Genomic DNA, 14,811 nt, shown 5'->3' with positions numbered 1-14,811 from the left:
GCGTTTAGCGTCGCTGCAGCAATTAAGCTTTAATAGGTTTGATGTTTGCTTTCTTGCGATCTTATGAGCGCTGCTAAACTGAACAAACTTCTTTTATGTTTTCCTTTGCGACCTAAAAAGCTCGTGACTCGTGACCTGTTATCTTTAAAGTGGCGAATTTGGATTTGCCGCAAAATGTTCGGACAGGTGACTGCTGACTGTGCTGACGGAACCTTCCCGAGCCGGACGCTGATCCGGCAGCATACTAACGTCAAATGGAGCAGGTAGATTTCCATGGCTCATGCTGTCATCTACAACTACCGGTGCATTGCCTGAGATATTGACTTCACCACTGTCCATCCTTGAAGCACTGCTTTCTTCATCAATGTCATCTCTACGTTCATTCGTTGCTTCTTCAGCGTTATCATCTCGACGCCTTTTGGAAGCTGGTTTTAAGAATGCGCGAATAGATGTTTGACTTTGCTGCATGTTTAACTTTTCAATAATGAAATGACACATCGTGTGGTGCCCCAATGTATACCCAGCAACAAGTTTGTGAGGAAAGATTTGTAAAAAGCGATTGTTTCAGTACGTCTTTGGTTTGGATCGGTTATTTTATTGTCATGTTCATTAACTTATGAATGTGCAGTACGCACAGCTCATGGTCGAGAACAATGGCGCATTGTATCCAACCCTCCATACGAGGAAGGAACAAAATGATGATGATGTTCATTATGATGTCATACTCATATTCTCTTACGCTGACCCGGAACTGAAGTTTGAATGTGACGTAACCAAAGTGAGACCATTCGGAAATAAGATCAAACGTGGCTTTCTCTCATCAGGAATTGCCAGCGTGTGGCAGTTGCCGTAGCAACAATGCAGTGAGTACCGCATTTTTTCAACGCAGCGTTGTTATGAAATTGCTTTGTTCTGTCGGATACCTAGCGCAAGATATAACGTAAAACAAGAAGTTGCGCTGCAGTTGGTTGAATAATTCAGCGTTTAACAAAAACGGAAATAATTGTAACGAACACTTCATAAGTGTCATGAAAACAGGGTGGGCGAAACATATTTTGCCCACCCTATTTCGACGCCTATGGTCACATTTATCAATCTAACCGCAAGCAATGAGCACGCGTATTTCCAGCAACGAGTTTAGGGGTAGATATAAACGTATCCCTCAAAAACCATAGAAATATTCCAAAGTAAACACATTGTTTACTTAACTAGTTAAGAATTAAATTTTAATAAAGGCATGGGGTGAAATGTGCATAACAGGCTACAGAAGATGACAATAATATCGACAGATTTTTAAAATCTCACTGATAGACTGTAACACGTTACACAAAAAGATTCTATTTATAAAAACTCTGTTAACAACTAAATTATTGAAAACTTTCCTAGATATCAAGTCTTCATTTGATGAATTTGGTCAAATAAAAACTGTGCGTTTTGAATAAAAAGAAAAGAAGCAGCAATGGGCTACTAACTACATTAAAAAACGACAAAAAAACAAAAAAAATTGTTAAACATTTCAGGGGGAGGGGGCTTCAAGACCCCCATCAAAATAGTTGAATCTTCAAATCTAAATTTTTATATTGACCTCTTCTTAAACAAGTTTTGCTTCGTTAAAACTTTGGTGCTCTCCAGTTATTGTCTAGATGACAAGGTATAATTGTAAAATTACAACAACAAACATCAGACACAATATTAAAGTGCACAATTTCACTATCAACACTTTGGTTCAACACACTTTTCGATTTCAATCAAACGTCTTTTTAACGTACCAATATGGAGGACAGCTGCGAGTATTCTGTAAATTTCGGCAATTTCCGCTTCACTGAACAACAAAACCTGAAGAAAAAATATAAGAGGAACAACAAGTTTCACAAAATCGTTTTGGAGTAACCAGTCATGCCAAGCTGGAAAGACTAAGGCTTACAGTTGTTTAATACGATTTAGATATTTAAATTTAACCGTAATCTCATACAGCAAATCAACCGTCTTTTACATTGATTCAACGTCTGCAGACGGATGTAATATATCAACAGGTTCAAAGTACTTTAAAAGTCTACTTACAATAGTCACAAAATTGTCCCAGTAAAGTATGACATAAGCGTTTCAATAATGCATGACAGCCAGGTGCATGTGGATGCAAAAGCCTGATTGGTTCTAATATCTGGTTTGACGTAAGAAGTGAAAAATCCGCGCCACAAGCCTTTCGAGAGGGCAGTGCAGACCTGATGTAATTATTTCTATTGCTGGTACTGTTGTTACACAAAATGCGAGTAACTCTACACAACTTCATGCAGATTGATGCCGTTGGTTAAAACGATGCAGCTTCAGTGGATTCGGCAGCCTCGGATTTCCAAGGAACATGGGATCTTGTGGAGTGGGGATACTTGCTCACCTCAGTATTATGGTTATGTTTGTTACTCTCCTATGCTGTTTCGTGTCATTGTGACGGTCCCACCAGACAATGCCAATAATGTGATGTCATCGCTTCGTCACATCAAGTGGTTGTCATCAATAAATTAAAATGACAACAAGAAGCGCCCAAGGCAGGTCATAATACCAATGCATGACAAACAGCAGATCAATCCTTCCTACATTCATTAAACGTCTGCAGACGTTGAATATAAACAAAAAGGATGATTTGCTAGCTGGGTGATGAGAACCATCAATAATGTGAAAAACGTAGAAAAATTTAATTAGCTGTCTACGCCAACAGATGTTGAATGAGCAAAAACCAAACCACATATTGGTCCTACGAATAAAGTACAAACAAACCTTCATTCCTCTCACAATCTCAGCAAATTCGGCTTTATCATCCCTTCCCATGCATTGAAGGCATGATCCCTGCGGAACGATAGAACTTTATTACGTCATAACCATGCGGTGGCTATTTTCTCCCAATACAATCAAATCATAAAATGATATGAGCATTTTCATAGCTTGTTTGTCACTAACAAATACAAATCAATACTGAATGAATTTACTGCACAGTACAATACTGTACACTTTATTGTGAAAAGGAAAAGAGAAAAAAGAATCGTGAGATTGAAAGATCCAACATGTCTCATCACTCTGTCAAACTTACACAGCTTTTTTGCCATCATAATAATGATTATTATCATCATCATTATTTTCAATTCGCTTTCCACTAGTGGGCATCATTGATTTATTCCTACAGCAATTATTTTAACAAAGCGCAAGGTAATGACGAAGTATAAAAAGAATATTCTTCACTATGCTGTCTCACTTAAACTGAAAGAAAGGACACTGATGTGGTTATTGTGAATACAAGGTTTAGCCATGGTAATAGTAGCAATCGTTAAATGAAAACAGACTTTCATTCGGATCACTGTGAACAACGTCATGCTTCTTATGCCATGCCTTGGTTGGAATCATTCAGATGATCATGCCTTGCACCAGTCAAACCAACAACATCATGCTCAACTCCTATGTCAAAAGTAACAAACTAAATATCAACAAAGACAAAAAAATTAAGTTGTAAAGTTTTCCCTCTAGCATTTAGCTAAACTTTAACAGTTGATTGGTTACAAAACTTGAAAATTTCCAGTAGAAGGTCGCACATAGCGCGAAGCTGCAGGGGTTCGTCTGACTCTCTTCAGGAGCTATCGTCAGAATAGAATCTGGCAATATGGACAATTTGTACATCTCATAGCGTAATACCAATGCAGTTTGAAAGTATCTTTTCTAGTTAAAAGATGAAGTAGCATTTAAACTTTCAACTAAGTAACCAAAAGTCTGTAGAGCCAATACATACGCAACTAGAATAAAAAACTCCAATTGCACTGATACACGACTCTGTGTGTAGGTGAGGGATCGCAATAAAAATTCAAACCGTTTTTTGCAAAGCACTTTTAAAGACGAAATTAAACGTGAAAGAGAAGTTTGAACTCATGTTTTTCTAAGTGAAATTTTCAGAGATTGCAGCATAAATCCGTTATATACATTGTTAAAGAAAAACTGGTTATCATCAAGCTTCATATACGGATAAATATCGAAGTTAAAGGTTAACCACCAACTGAAGGTGAAGTAGGACAATTCCAAACAAAGCCACAGAATCATGCCGCATGCAGACACCTCGAGCTTAACATATTCTCGCTATTGGCTTTGTTTTAAGCACACACCTTATGCAAGCAACAAGATAAACGTATAGACCCTTGAACAACGCATATTTAATTTAAAATTGATTATTATTACAGTGTTTACCCTTTTAGTGAAGTCCTTCAGAAGCAATGATAATAATAATAATTCATGACAAAGAAAATTTAAGCTACAAGACAGGCCAATTTGGCAATAGGAAGATTTTTACAGTCGTTTACTTAATTTACATGAAACTTATCAGTAATAATATACAAGTTTCATATATTTGCACAACGCTATGGGTACGCCCTCAAAGCAAAGAATGCGCAAAATTGGATTTGAAGTTTTCCATTGTAATGCGGGTCGATATCATTGTTGATTGTTTTCCAATAGGATTCGACAGTGTCGACCATTGTGACATCACACAAGATCACAAAGCGTCAGCTGTGACAAGTTATGAAAAAGACTCAGAAGTAATCCGAGCTGCTTTAGCTATTCGTAGCCACGTTTATAGCTTAATTGAACCACTAACCACAACATTTTTTAACCATCGTTATTCGCATTTGATGCGTGTAGCTTGAAATTGCATAATCAAGGAATGGTCAATTGCGAGTTGATATTATTTCAGCAACTAACCATAAGTACTGCACTTTAGTTTACCATAATATAACTTGGGTCAGACATGACAGAAGGCACTATGATGTGACAATGGCAGGAGCGAACTTCCTTCTGGTAAATCCATATTAGGCCTCCATGGTTGCATATTTGGCATCGTGGCTAATTGGGCCATTTTAGCAAAACTTGCTCCACATCGACAAGCCTCTAGTTACCCTAATGAACGTGGCCGTGATCATACTAACCGAGGGTTGTCATGACTGGAATGGTGGAAATGCACGGCAAGCAGGATCATTTTCTTAGAGGGGTGATAAAACATACAATCATACGTACATTGAATCTTGAGTATTAGAGTAATATGTTAGACACCTTTGTAGTTTGCACGTGTGGCAATGTTGTGTATTACTTCAATCCACCTTTCGTGGTTATGCCGTGCAACAAGCCTGGAGTTGGATGGGAAGCAAGACGGCATGCCATTGACTTACCAAACCTCGAGCAAAACAGGCATTTGACGCATTGCGGTGAATATTGTCCTTCAGAAATTGCCCTTATTTTATTGCTGAAGAAAAGTGTCAACTACACGTGACAGTAGATCGCATAAACTGCACTACCAGATTTTCCGATTACCGTGGTTTCAACACAATTCACTAACGAGAAAATATGTTTAAAAACTGGCTGAAAGACAACGAGCTTCAAGTGTAAAGATGCCACACAAAACTATTACTAACTGACATCCTTAGTCGCGGTCATTGGTGTTACCTAAAAAAAATGTGCAAAGTTTCTAAAGCAGATCACTTGCAATTTATTCTCAACTGTTATCGATAGTTCAAAGAATTAAGATAATCCTTCACACACTATTTGCAAACAAAAACCAAAGCTGTGATACAGCCACTCACTTGGGTTAAGTTTATGTAGTCAGCAGGTTTACTAAGTCCTAGCACGTGCTTTTTGTCGTTGGGCATACCGGCTAGCATGCAGTAGAAGATGTGGTAATTCCGTTCATCTCTATTCTGGTGGACTAATCTATGTAAAAAATATCATTGTGTGAAAATATTTAAGTCATCCAGTTGGTAGCATTAGCGAATGTTTTCAAAAAAATAAAGAATAAAAAAACAAAACTATTTTCTAACCAAATTGAAATCCACAGTTTTAAAGCTAAAAATAGAAGCAAACATGTCAAGTTATTAAATGTAAAAAGAACGTTTGCGATTTGAAAGAATTGGCTAAATACGTCAATTTGTATGACTAGCGATGAAATTGAAACAGCAAAGGTTATTATAAACGGATGTTTGCATGGCATTGGTGTGCAATACAAAGGGCATTTTATGCCTAGTTGGCAAATACCGAAAGCGGTAATATGGATATAGTGTGGTTGACTTGGGGTAAACCTTTACCAAACACCGCACTTTCAATCATTAACTCAACAGTGCCCGACGAATGTTTAATAATAAAACTATTGATTTATTTAAAGAGCCCTTAAATTAAAAAGCAAACAAGCCTAGTTAAAGCAAGGGAGTAAGACACATTAATTATTAAGTGAAGCTGAGTGGCCGAGTAGTGAGACGATTACACGACATCGGTAGTTCGAGTCTCACGGGAAGCACGGGATTGTGTCTTTGGTAAGACGCTAAATTACACGTTAATGGCAAATGCAAAGATTGCCTTTCTTCTCTTCCCCATCCGAATCAGAGTCTTCTTCAAATACCATACTGGCACGAATGGGTGCCTTGATTAAGCAGTATATGCTACCATATACTACTACTGCGCGTCTTGGATGATGGAACCAAAGACTGGCCGCTCTCTAGTAGTCTTCCAGTGTAGTCTGGGAACATCGTGAATGTGGGGTGGTAAGGAAGAATAGACCCTCGGCTCTAGTGGTTCACACAACGACGACGAGCTCCATGATGGACATAATTTATTGTCGATGCGTTGTTGTTCAGTGTTTGCCTGCTGCTCAGGGCAGTAAAACAACAGTTACCTTGATTTTTCCAGCAAATATTGGTCTATCTTGGCGCTTTGGATAACCCCCTCTTTGTTGAATCGAATATCAATGAACTTTCCGAAGCGGCTGGAATTGTCGTTCCGTATTGTCTTGGCGTTTCCGAAAGCTGGACAGAATGAATCACTAAAATCGCAACTGGTCGCACAACAAATGGTCAACCCAAGCAGAAGGCAACAAGTCAATGCACAACAAGTCAACACATAAATTAAATAACATGATACGTTCTACTGATGCAAGTTAAGCTAAACTATCACAAGATGTATAAGGTGATAATCTGCTTTCATTCCGACGTTTCGTCAATCAGACACGGCTGACTTCTTCAGGGAGCTAGAGCAGGGAATCACTATCTGTCTAGCATGGCAAAACAGAGGACTATGTTGCTGAAATCAACTAAACATGCAAAAGAAGTCAACGCATAGTCAATGAACCGAGCGAAAACATGATAGGATGTTTTTGAATTAATATCCTTACATCTTGAATAAATGTAAAGGGTATGGTGTTCCAGCGTTTCCAATCGTCAGCCAAAGACGACCTCAATAAAAATAGTACGTTTAGCCTGAGAAGACAGTTAATTTCGCAAAGTTGCATCGGAGTCAACCTGGTGGTAAGTCAAGTAACAAAACATCTGTCAAAATGGCAAAACCACTGTGTTCTATAACAACACAGGATGTTGACTTCAATAACGAAAAAATACCTTCTAGAATAGGATTTGCTTCCAATATCTGTTGTTCAATCCACGAATGCTGGCCAGATGTGGCGGCCAGGTATTGAAGAACCAACTTTGTGGACTCCGTCTTCCCTGCGCCTGATTCGCCGCTACAGAACAAAAGGAAAGAACATTGCAAATTTACAAGATGAAATGAAGAACTTAAAGTTATGTAGCCGTAGCGTTTCTAAACCTTAACGCTAGATATAGTCCAATGTTTCTAAACATGACCCTAATTGCAAAACATTAACACACCTCAATCTAGCATATCAGCTTGTTTTTACATTGGTTCAACGTCTACATACGTTAAATCAATGTAAAAAAGAACTGATTTGCTGCCTGGCCTGTGAACTCGGCCATTACGTTCACAAACATTGCGAAAAGATTAGAATGACACCAATTTCCTATCATTGTTAAATATTAAACTTTGAAAACTAGTATTGTTACAACAACGTTATGTGACGGTTATTCTCACGCTGCTACTGTAACATATACAAAATATGCAAGAAAGCATATTGACACTAGGAGCATGAGCCATCAAAAATATGGCACTTCGAAGTCAAAAACTTGGCTTAAGTTCACAGGAATGATGACTTTTCAAATACATTTTATTTAAACAAAACACACCAGTGTTTGTATGTACTTGACTACCGAAAGCCATGGCCACGGCAAAAGTACAAAAACGTAATGGGGCCCTAGATGACGTCACACACACAAGTAATTGAAACGTCAAAATGATGATTTGTGACAAGTTTTCTTCTCGGATGACTGAGAAAGAAAACGAAGGGATGTGCTCATGAAACAAAATAATCATAACGTGAAAAAAGTATTCAAGAATTAGCTCAATTTTACCTCACAACCACGCATTGATCGCGCCGGTTCTTCAACATGTTGTTGTAGGTGTTGTCAGCGATAGCAAAGATATGTGGAGGTAATTCACCAAGTTGCCTTTTGGTGTACCTCCTGATGGCGTCTACATCATAGAGGGGAAGGACTTGATAGGGATTGACAGCCACAAGGATGGACCCGGTGTATGTCTGTAAAAATAATGCGCAAGAAAATGTAACAAAAAACACCCTTTCAATTAACCCACTATGACCCAATGTTGCAAATTTGCAACAAATTGTTCAGCTATATCAATCAATCAATCGTTTATTTATCAAAAAACAAAATACAAAAGTGACATAAAACAATAATAGCCTACATACAATGTTTAGGTTTTGTTATTGATAGGGAGACAACGAAACGACCATACGGTCAACTAGTCAGTTGCCACCCTGTGCTGTGCTGGTTGTACTAAATATATTCTGTGCTGGTTGTATTAAACCTTTCAAAAATAATTCTACTATTCGGTTTCGTTTTTCTTGGGCGCTATACTGGGTGAATTAAGTTATCCGTAAACGTCCAAGATTGATTACAAAATCTTTATCACGAAGTTGAAACTGGTAGAAAATCACCGATATCTGACCTGGTACGTGCTAAGACGGTGATCACAAAGGCTGCAGTATGCTGACCGACTCAGCTAACAATTTAACAAAAAAATTGATCACTTGATTCCAAAAATTTATGTATAATTAAAATAATCACTTGATCAAGTGTTTTTCAATGGCGTGTTAGAGATTAGCTTCACGAAGTAGGACATTTGCTACAATCACAACTCACAACTCGTAGATATTTTACTCATATGTAATATGTATATACATATTTCATTGATACACATATTTCTATGCATCTTAGTCGTATAAAGTATACATTACACAGTCACGCGCTCATGATAACTTCAGACAAAAATTGGAAACTGCCTATTATCTCCCTAGCAAGATGGTCGTAGACTGCATAGCAGAGTAGTGAGAGCCCTTGTACGACGTCGAAAGGGCGCCGGTTCGATAACTAATGATAAATAATGGTCCGCTCATGAGCATGCGGCTGTGTCTTTGGCCAGACATTTATAGACATGTCTGAAAGTGGGTACGAAAATTGGCTTCCTTGCCTTCCCGTCCACTTAATCTAATCTTGAGCCACCGAGTATTAGCTTGGATACGATACTGTGATTGCATTGATTTTAGAACAGTACTAACTTATTAGGCACTAAAAATAATCTATTTAAAGGTAATTTTTAACTTAATCTTAAAGTCTTTGGGTCCGCAGGCTAAAAACAAATTCTTTTAAAAATAAGGTGGTTGCAAAAAACAGGAACCACCGCTATGGGATCAAATACATTACTGCTCTTGGTTACTCGCGAAATAAAAATACATTTTAACAACCAGGCGCTAATTTGAATTCAATAATAAATATCAAGTTCAGGGTTAGAAGATTTGCTTAGAATAGACAATTCGCCAAGGTTTGCTTCGAGTGACTTCTAGACTTTTTAAAGTTCCGCCGGCTTAATTTTTTGACAGAAGTCAATGGTTACAACGACGCTGGAAAGCCCCTGCTGGAGTCCATAGACCTTAGTGTTCTTGTTGACTCGTATAATAAACAAACCATTTTAACTATCAGTGATAAGTTTATAGGGAAAACCAATTATCTGCAAACTCACATATATTTCATCTTCGTTGTAACGAATAAGAAGATTTCTTAGGATACCCGCTTCATTCAGGTCTCCAAGTCGGATCATGTCCTGGACTCCTTTCACCGAGGTGGGATGCATCACCTTGATGTTAGTTAGGGGGGTTTTCAACCAGTGCTCCTAGAGACACAAAAAATGATGTAAAGGTTTTCTATGGCATTGGCAATACTAATCAAAGCTGTTAAAAATTGTCTGCAAAACTGTGTTTTTAATCACAGTAATTACAGCTTTGTCAAAGACACAACAGTCTTTACAAATAAACAAACTTAAAAGTGTAAAATGCCAACAAAGTCTCAACAAACTGAAGCCTGCAGTCGGAAGTGGATTTCATTTTACTTTTTCTCACCAACAATGCAGTGACTGAAATGAAAGCGACAATATTTCTGGAATGATGAGGGAGTCAAAATATATTATACTTTTCTAGTTATTACTATCTGAAGCCTTTACAAATTGTTTCACCTAACGGATCATCAGAAGGTCTTATTCAAATAGAAATATATTATAGATTCTATTTGAATAAGACCTTCTGATGATCCGTTAGGTGAAACAGTCTGTAAAGGCTTCAGATAGTAATAACTATATTTGATTTAATTCGCTCTGCTTTGTCTTTTTGCTTAGCATTGAGCACTTTTTTGTAGTAAAAGTTTTCATTGTTTTTAATACTTTTCTAAGTACAAAAGACTAATATTCATACATTTCTTTTGGTAGCGACATATAATACAGTGAATAAAACAATATCACAGGTTACGTAATTGAAGGATTGCCAAAACACAGCATCGTAAAAGAGAAAAGGTTTGGATGGAAGAAATAAGAGCAACACAAAGTTAATGAAATTATGGAAAAAAAAAAAAAAAAACTAACCAGAAGAAGCAGAAGGGAATCAAGAAACGAGAAAGTAAAACTAAAAAACAAGGTTGAAATATCAAAATATAGAATCAATTTTGAACAACCAAACTTATCACTTACATTTCCTTTGTCATCAATCACTTTGACCTGCCCAGAATCTGAAAGCTTAACGACAGCCCCAAGGGGAAGGCTGTGTTCATCATTAGTTTTCGTGTCCAAGAGCCAGACATGGTCGCCCTGTATGCAACAACAATAGGGGTCAATTGAATGCACTTTTCAAAACTATTGAATCATAATTATATACATGGAATTGCCACGCTACGATTGTTGTTTTAAGTTGGTCAAATGGCCTTCAGATAGCTTGTCCACAATATACTCAGCAGCATTGAAAGCATAAACTTTCCGGGTTTAACTGAATAAAAAATAATTAACCAACGACTCCCTAAGACAACCAACTGTAGCGGCTGCAGCTCAATAAACCTTGTACCACGTCATGCCAGCACGACAAGCAGTTATACAACTGTAATAAACGCTTAATGAGAAAGGTCTAACGAAGCGGGTTAAGCGTATGGGACTACACAAACTTTTCTGATACAATTGATCTTAAAGCACTGTAAAGAACAATTACTTTATTCCTAATAAACAAAGTTTCAGTTTAATGTTGATAAAAATATAAAGAAACTCTTTGGCGAGCACTTAAAGCAAACTTAAAAATGAATTATATGAGAGAACCTCAAGTGGTTTTACATCATCACACATTTTCTTAAAACTTTTTTTACCCCCAAGCCCTGGACATGGTGAAAAAACGCAAATAATTTTGAATGGAATGAGAAAAATGTCAGTGACGTATCTCATAAATTGCTTACCGAATGAACAGTGCTTGAATTAGAAAGCCAGCGGTGGTGACCAGTTATATCAAGTGACATTAGATAACCTTCTTATTTTTTTCAGATAAGCAAACTACAACCTAGATCTCACAGCTGCACCTTTGTCGTACATCAATTATTTCCTAACACAAAGTGCATGAAAATCGAGTACAGTGTAATGGTTTTGAACCAAAAACGACGTGCTAGTTTACACATTTAAATCCAAAACTTCATTAAACTTTGCAATCTTTAAGTCTGTGCTGACAGGCTAACGTTTGCAACGGAACTCGAATACTTACAGTACGTACTTTATATAATATATTATGTCTATTTCTTCACAATCAAGCAAAACTAAGTTACTTCACGTCTATTCAGCAACAGGCGTAAGTTCAAACAACACTCCATTCTTGCAAAGAAAGCCTTTGTGTTAGAATAAAAGCTTGGGATTTACAAAATAGCGATAAATCTTACCGCTACTCGAACTGGTGTTTACTCAATGCTCGCGCATTGCAAACGCATTTTATCACCTCCTACCACTCTCTCAAAGGTTTTGCATAAAGAAATTTCGTATACGAGGTTAAATATCCGTTTAAATTAACATTCAAAGTGATAAAAAGCATTGATTAGTTTTTTTGATGGAAAAGACCTACAACCACATTCATTTAACAAATATAGTCCACTACGCATCAAGCAATGACCAACTGAATAAAAAACATCATTTTTGCTCTGATGACATTACGGGCATGAAGTACAACAATGGCGGTCAACTCCAAAGCGTAAAACACAAACAGTCCTACAACATCCACCCATCTCTGTGCACGGCTAATTTGTGTTGTAGTTATGTCCAGAAATACTAGTGCAACTTGAAATGCGCCAACAACATTCTTTTCAGAGGCCTGATCACACTTGGTCACCTTGACATACAATGTACTGGGACTTACCAAGATCATATCTAAAACAACGCAATTCAGGCATCCTGACACAGTTGAATTAAAATGGACTCTTGACTAGTGATTTACTGAATTCTGTACGAAGGCCAATACCCTGCATGATGCAAAGTGCATAACACCTTCAACTAGCTTCTTTGCTCATAAGAAATGCTGTTGATAAAACCTAAATTATTCATACTGAAATTGATAAGACAATTTCTTCTATAAATGCGGTGGGTTCTGAAACTAATGAACAAGTCTTGGTCCGTTTGCGCCAACTAGAAAACAAATTTAAACTTCTCCTTCTTGACTATCAAATAAATTCAATCTATTGGTCGCAAGCAAAACGGTTTTAAAGACGCAATACGGTATACTTAAAAAGAAACACGTTTGTTCCGAAAGCAAAATACACCAACAATTCCTTATACAAACTAATTGAGGTTGTCAAAACTAACAAGGTCTATTGCAAACGCCAAAGGTCTATTGCCAAACAGAATAGTAAATCCACCGCGAAGCACTTGAAATTTCAAAGTTTTTTTTTAAACGTTAGTGGAAGCCGTTGAAGTACCTCTCCATCTCAAAAGTACTTTGCTAACGCTGTTGTTGGAGTGTTAGTTTAAAAAGATGAGCCTTAGAATAGATGTCTACAAGCAAGTAGCGGCCATTTTTGTCACACAAAAGTATTAAACAAACGAAACAAGTCCTCATAAGATGACGTCATACCAAGACAGGAATTTTATTATTGTTTAGTAGAACAAATGTATATATATTTAATACCCACCGCCGTCTGTTTGCAAATAAGGTAGATGGGCCCCTCCCATCATTGAGCGAGGCAATGTGATTTAAATTAAAACCATGAATACCACTTAAAGATGGCCTTACTGGCCATATTGACATATTTAGTTTACAATAAATCCAATAACGTAATAAATTCCCTAATAAGCAACATTCGTTGCAATCCATCAATGCACGAAGTGGTTTAACAGAAGGCGGAACGAGGAAGATGGGAAACTAACACCTCTGTCCAGAACTCTTTAGGTTTTTTGAAAATTTAAGAATTTGCATAAAAAAAATAACCAATTTAAGCACTTTTTAACGTATTCTATTCCCAATTGCGGTATACCCCCAGTTATCCCAATGCACAAGTGATTAGCTCAACAAAGTTCATTACATACCGCACCATACCTGTCTTAAGATCACCATTCTTGAAAAATCTTCTTTTGATCTCACAGTGAAAAAAGTTGCATAGCTGAACTTGATGGCACAAAAAATTGAATTTTTATGGAAACGTAATTTAACTGCCAAGAAACAAAAAACAACCTAAATATAAAAATAAAATACCAGTTCATAGGTTTACTTGCGTATATTTTTAAGCTTTCAAAGTGTTGTTTACAGTGATGGACTGATGTTATTTAAGCAATGCATATTTGTTCACTTCTTGGTCTTGCACAACTTTTTATTGAAGTTTAATGCATATGACCCACACAACACGACAATAGCACAGTGCATGCAAACAATTTTACTAACGAAATTTTTTCTTTAGCTTATCAATTAGTTTAATTTGGAGACCATAAGTTGGCTATGACTCCAGTGAAGTGGAATGTTAGCTTCTGCTTTTATGAATAGCTAGCTATTCACCAAGCGCCATTTCCTGTAAAATTTTGAAAAATCTGAGGCATCTGAAAAATCAACCTGACACTACATCCCACTCATTCTCTGAAATTCCAACATCCCCAATGAACCAATTTGAATCTAATAATGCTAATTTATCATTTATTGTTTTACGCTTATCAAAAAATAAGCATCTACTGTACCTATCCGTATTTCTTGTTTTCTCAAAATATATATTCGATGAAACTATAGTGTGTACTTTAATAAATATTATGAAACAAACCAGGTTAATTCTTCGCTTACTCAGTAAGGCTACTTCTCAACTCTCTCAAGTTACTGTACATATTAAAATATAAGAAATGTAATAGCAGTTGTCATTACCAGTGTAACTTAATTGCATAACTAACTTAACTAAATACACACGCCTGATACAAAGTGGACTCATACGGACAGTCTGATAAAATTCTGGCATGCCAAGTTGTAATAACGCCGATGCAAGGTTCACCCAGACTGCAAACATTCTATGTAAACATTACCTTGTATCAATAAATTATTACCTTAATTAAAAAGCT

At 36.9% G+C, this 14,811-nt stretch overlaps 1 protein-coding gene across 2 annotated transcripts in view; it reads right to left on the bottom strand.

Annotated features, from left to right (window-relative positions):
* LOC145777976 (unconventional myosin-VIIa-like) overlaps positions 1-13,936 on the bottom strand; it is a 49,378-nt gene extending 35,442 nt beyond the window's left edge. The window contains exons 1-9 of one of the 2 annotated variants that reach the window (XM_082589354.1): positions 13,814-13,936; positions 10,954-11,070; positions 9,958-10,107; positions 8,271-8,455; positions 7,407-7,528; positions 6,689-6,818; positions 5,607-5,733; positions 2,773-2,841; positions 1,770-1,836 (exon numbers count right to left, since the gene is read on the bottom strand). In XM_082589354.1, coding sequence (XP_082445480.1) covers positions 1,770-1,836; positions 2,773-2,841; positions 5,607-5,733; positions 6,689-6,818; positions 7,407-7,528; positions 8,271-8,455; positions 9,958-10,107; positions 10,954-11,070; positions 13,814-13,831 — 985 coding nt within the window. In that variant the 5' untranslated portion in view covers positions 13,832-13,936. Of the gene's footprint in view, positions 1-1,769; positions 1,837-2,772; positions 2,842-5,606; positions 5,734-6,688; positions 6,819-7,406; positions 7,529-8,270; positions 8,456-9,957; positions 10,108-10,953; positions 11,071-11,699; positions 11,812-13,813 lie in introns of those variants that run through there. The other variant, XM_082589353.1, reaches the window with a different exon arrangement.
* Between the last annotated feature and the right edge of the window lie 875 nt (positions 13,937-14,811).

The sequence above is a fragment of the Aplidium turbinatum genome, chromosome 10 (genome assembly GCF_918807975.1).
Source record: "Aplidium turbinatum chromosome 10, kaAplTurb1.1, whole genome shotgun sequence".
Lineage (NCBI taxonomy): Eukaryota > Metazoa > Chordata > Ascidiacea > Aplousobranchia > Polyclinidae > Aplidium > Aplidium turbinatum.
Note: the sequence above shows the minus strand (reverse complement) of the source record. Positions and strands in the feature narration are given on the sequence as shown.